The 1,434-nt window shown below is 58.3% G+C and overlaps 1 protein-coding gene across 1 annotated transcript in view; it reads right to left on the reverse strand.

Annotated features, from left to right (window-relative positions):
* Positions 1 to 1,113, reverse strand: part of LOC119273682 (11S globulin seed storage protein 2-like) — a 2,123-nt gene extending 1,010 nt beyond the window's left edge. Inside the window, exon 1 of the mRNA XM_037554767.1 lies at positions 136 to 1,113. Coding sequence (XP_037410664.1) covers positions 136 to 1,091 — 956 coding nt within the window. The 5' untranslated portion in view covers positions 1,092 to 1,113. The remainder of the gene's footprint in view (positions 1 to 135) is intronic.
* Between the last annotated feature and the right edge of the window lie 321 nt (positions 1,114 to 1,434).

Here is a 1,434-nt window from a genome sequence, read left to right on the forward strand (position 1 = left end):
AAGAAGTTCTTAGTTTAATTTGCTAAACTGAACCAAAATATGCCGAACAGATAATGCAGCAGATCAAGAGTTTAGTCCATAGTCTAGTTCTTGTATGTAGATTGTAGAAAGAGAAAGAGCATATTTTGTACGTACTTGGGAGTGGTGATGATGGAGAACCACTCCATGCCGGTGTCGTCGGCGATCTTGGAGACGACAAAGAATCTGGGCACGATGAAGAGGCACCCGGCTTCGGCACGGGTCTCGAGCACGCGGGTGCCATCGATGCCCACGGCCTGGACGCGCCCGCCGCCGCGCACGATGTACGTGACCTGGTATGCCGAGTCGCAGGAGAAGCCCGGCGAGCACATGGAGCGGCCGCCGATCCTCACCAGGTCGGCGCCCAGCCCAACCTCCTTCACCAGTGGCAGGTTGGCCGTGTTGAGCACCACGACACAGCCGCCGCCCGGGATGTCCACGTCCAGCGGCGCCTCTAAACAGTTGAGCACCACGCCCTCCCGGTCCTCGGCGCGAGGCTCCGGCATCCGGTGCCCTGCGGCAATCTTCACGACGCCGGAGCCAGGCTGGGTGGAGACGATCTTAGCAGCAGCGTTCTGGTCAAGGTCCCAGGCGCGCGCGACGAACTCAGTGGAGAAGCCCGTGAAGATGCCGCTGGCGCCGGTGAGCTGGAAGTTGGTGAAGCGGCCTGGGGTGTGGCCCTTGGAGGTGTCGCCGAGGAAGAGCACCACGAGCTCGGCAGTGGATCCCTCGGTGTTGTGCCACCAGGTGACGGCGCCGAAGGGCAGCGCGAGCGCGTCGCCCTCCTTGACGGGGATCACCTTCTCCTTGGCCGCCTCAGGGAGCACGAGGCCGCAGGCGCCGGCGCCCTGGAGCACGTAGGCGACCTTGGCAGAGTCGGAGTAGCTGGGAAGCGCGAGCCCGCCGGCGGAGAGGTGCAGCTTTGCGGCGCCAATGGAGGCCGCGCCGAGCATCGGCAGGTCGGCCGGCGACCAATCGTAGTACGAGCCACCATCGCTGCCATAGGCCTTGACAGGCTTCTTGGGCGACAGGTCCATGCACATGACTTCGGCGGTGGTAGTGCGCTGCACCATTGTGATCAGGATGAGAAAAACGTTCTTGGCGTGGGAGAGGAGGAAAAGGTGGCGGCCGAAGGGTGCGTATTTCTAGTTGATGCTGGTGCCTGACTGCCTGGTTCGTTGGATTAGGATAAGGATTGTTTGTTCTAACTAATTATCCCATTTTACTCGCTCGCTCGAGAGATTAGCTTGACGATGTGTTGGTGTATGAATATTGTAATTAGGTGACTTCTTAGGGACTAAAACGTAAATTATACAAACAAATATAAATAAGTACAGAGAGAAGGGATCGGTGTGGAACGATCCAGAGTTTCCCCAAATCCTCTTCTTCATGCTCCCTCAAATCCCTAGCTCAAAT

This window comes from Triticum dicoccoides, chromosome 3A (genome assembly GCF_002162155.2).
Source record: "Triticum dicoccoides isolate Atlit2015 ecotype Zavitan chromosome 3A, WEW_v2.0, whole genome shotgun sequence".
NCBI classification, from domain to species: Eukaryota; Viridiplantae; Streptophyta; class Magnoliopsida; order Poales; family Poaceae; genus Triticum; species Triticum dicoccoides.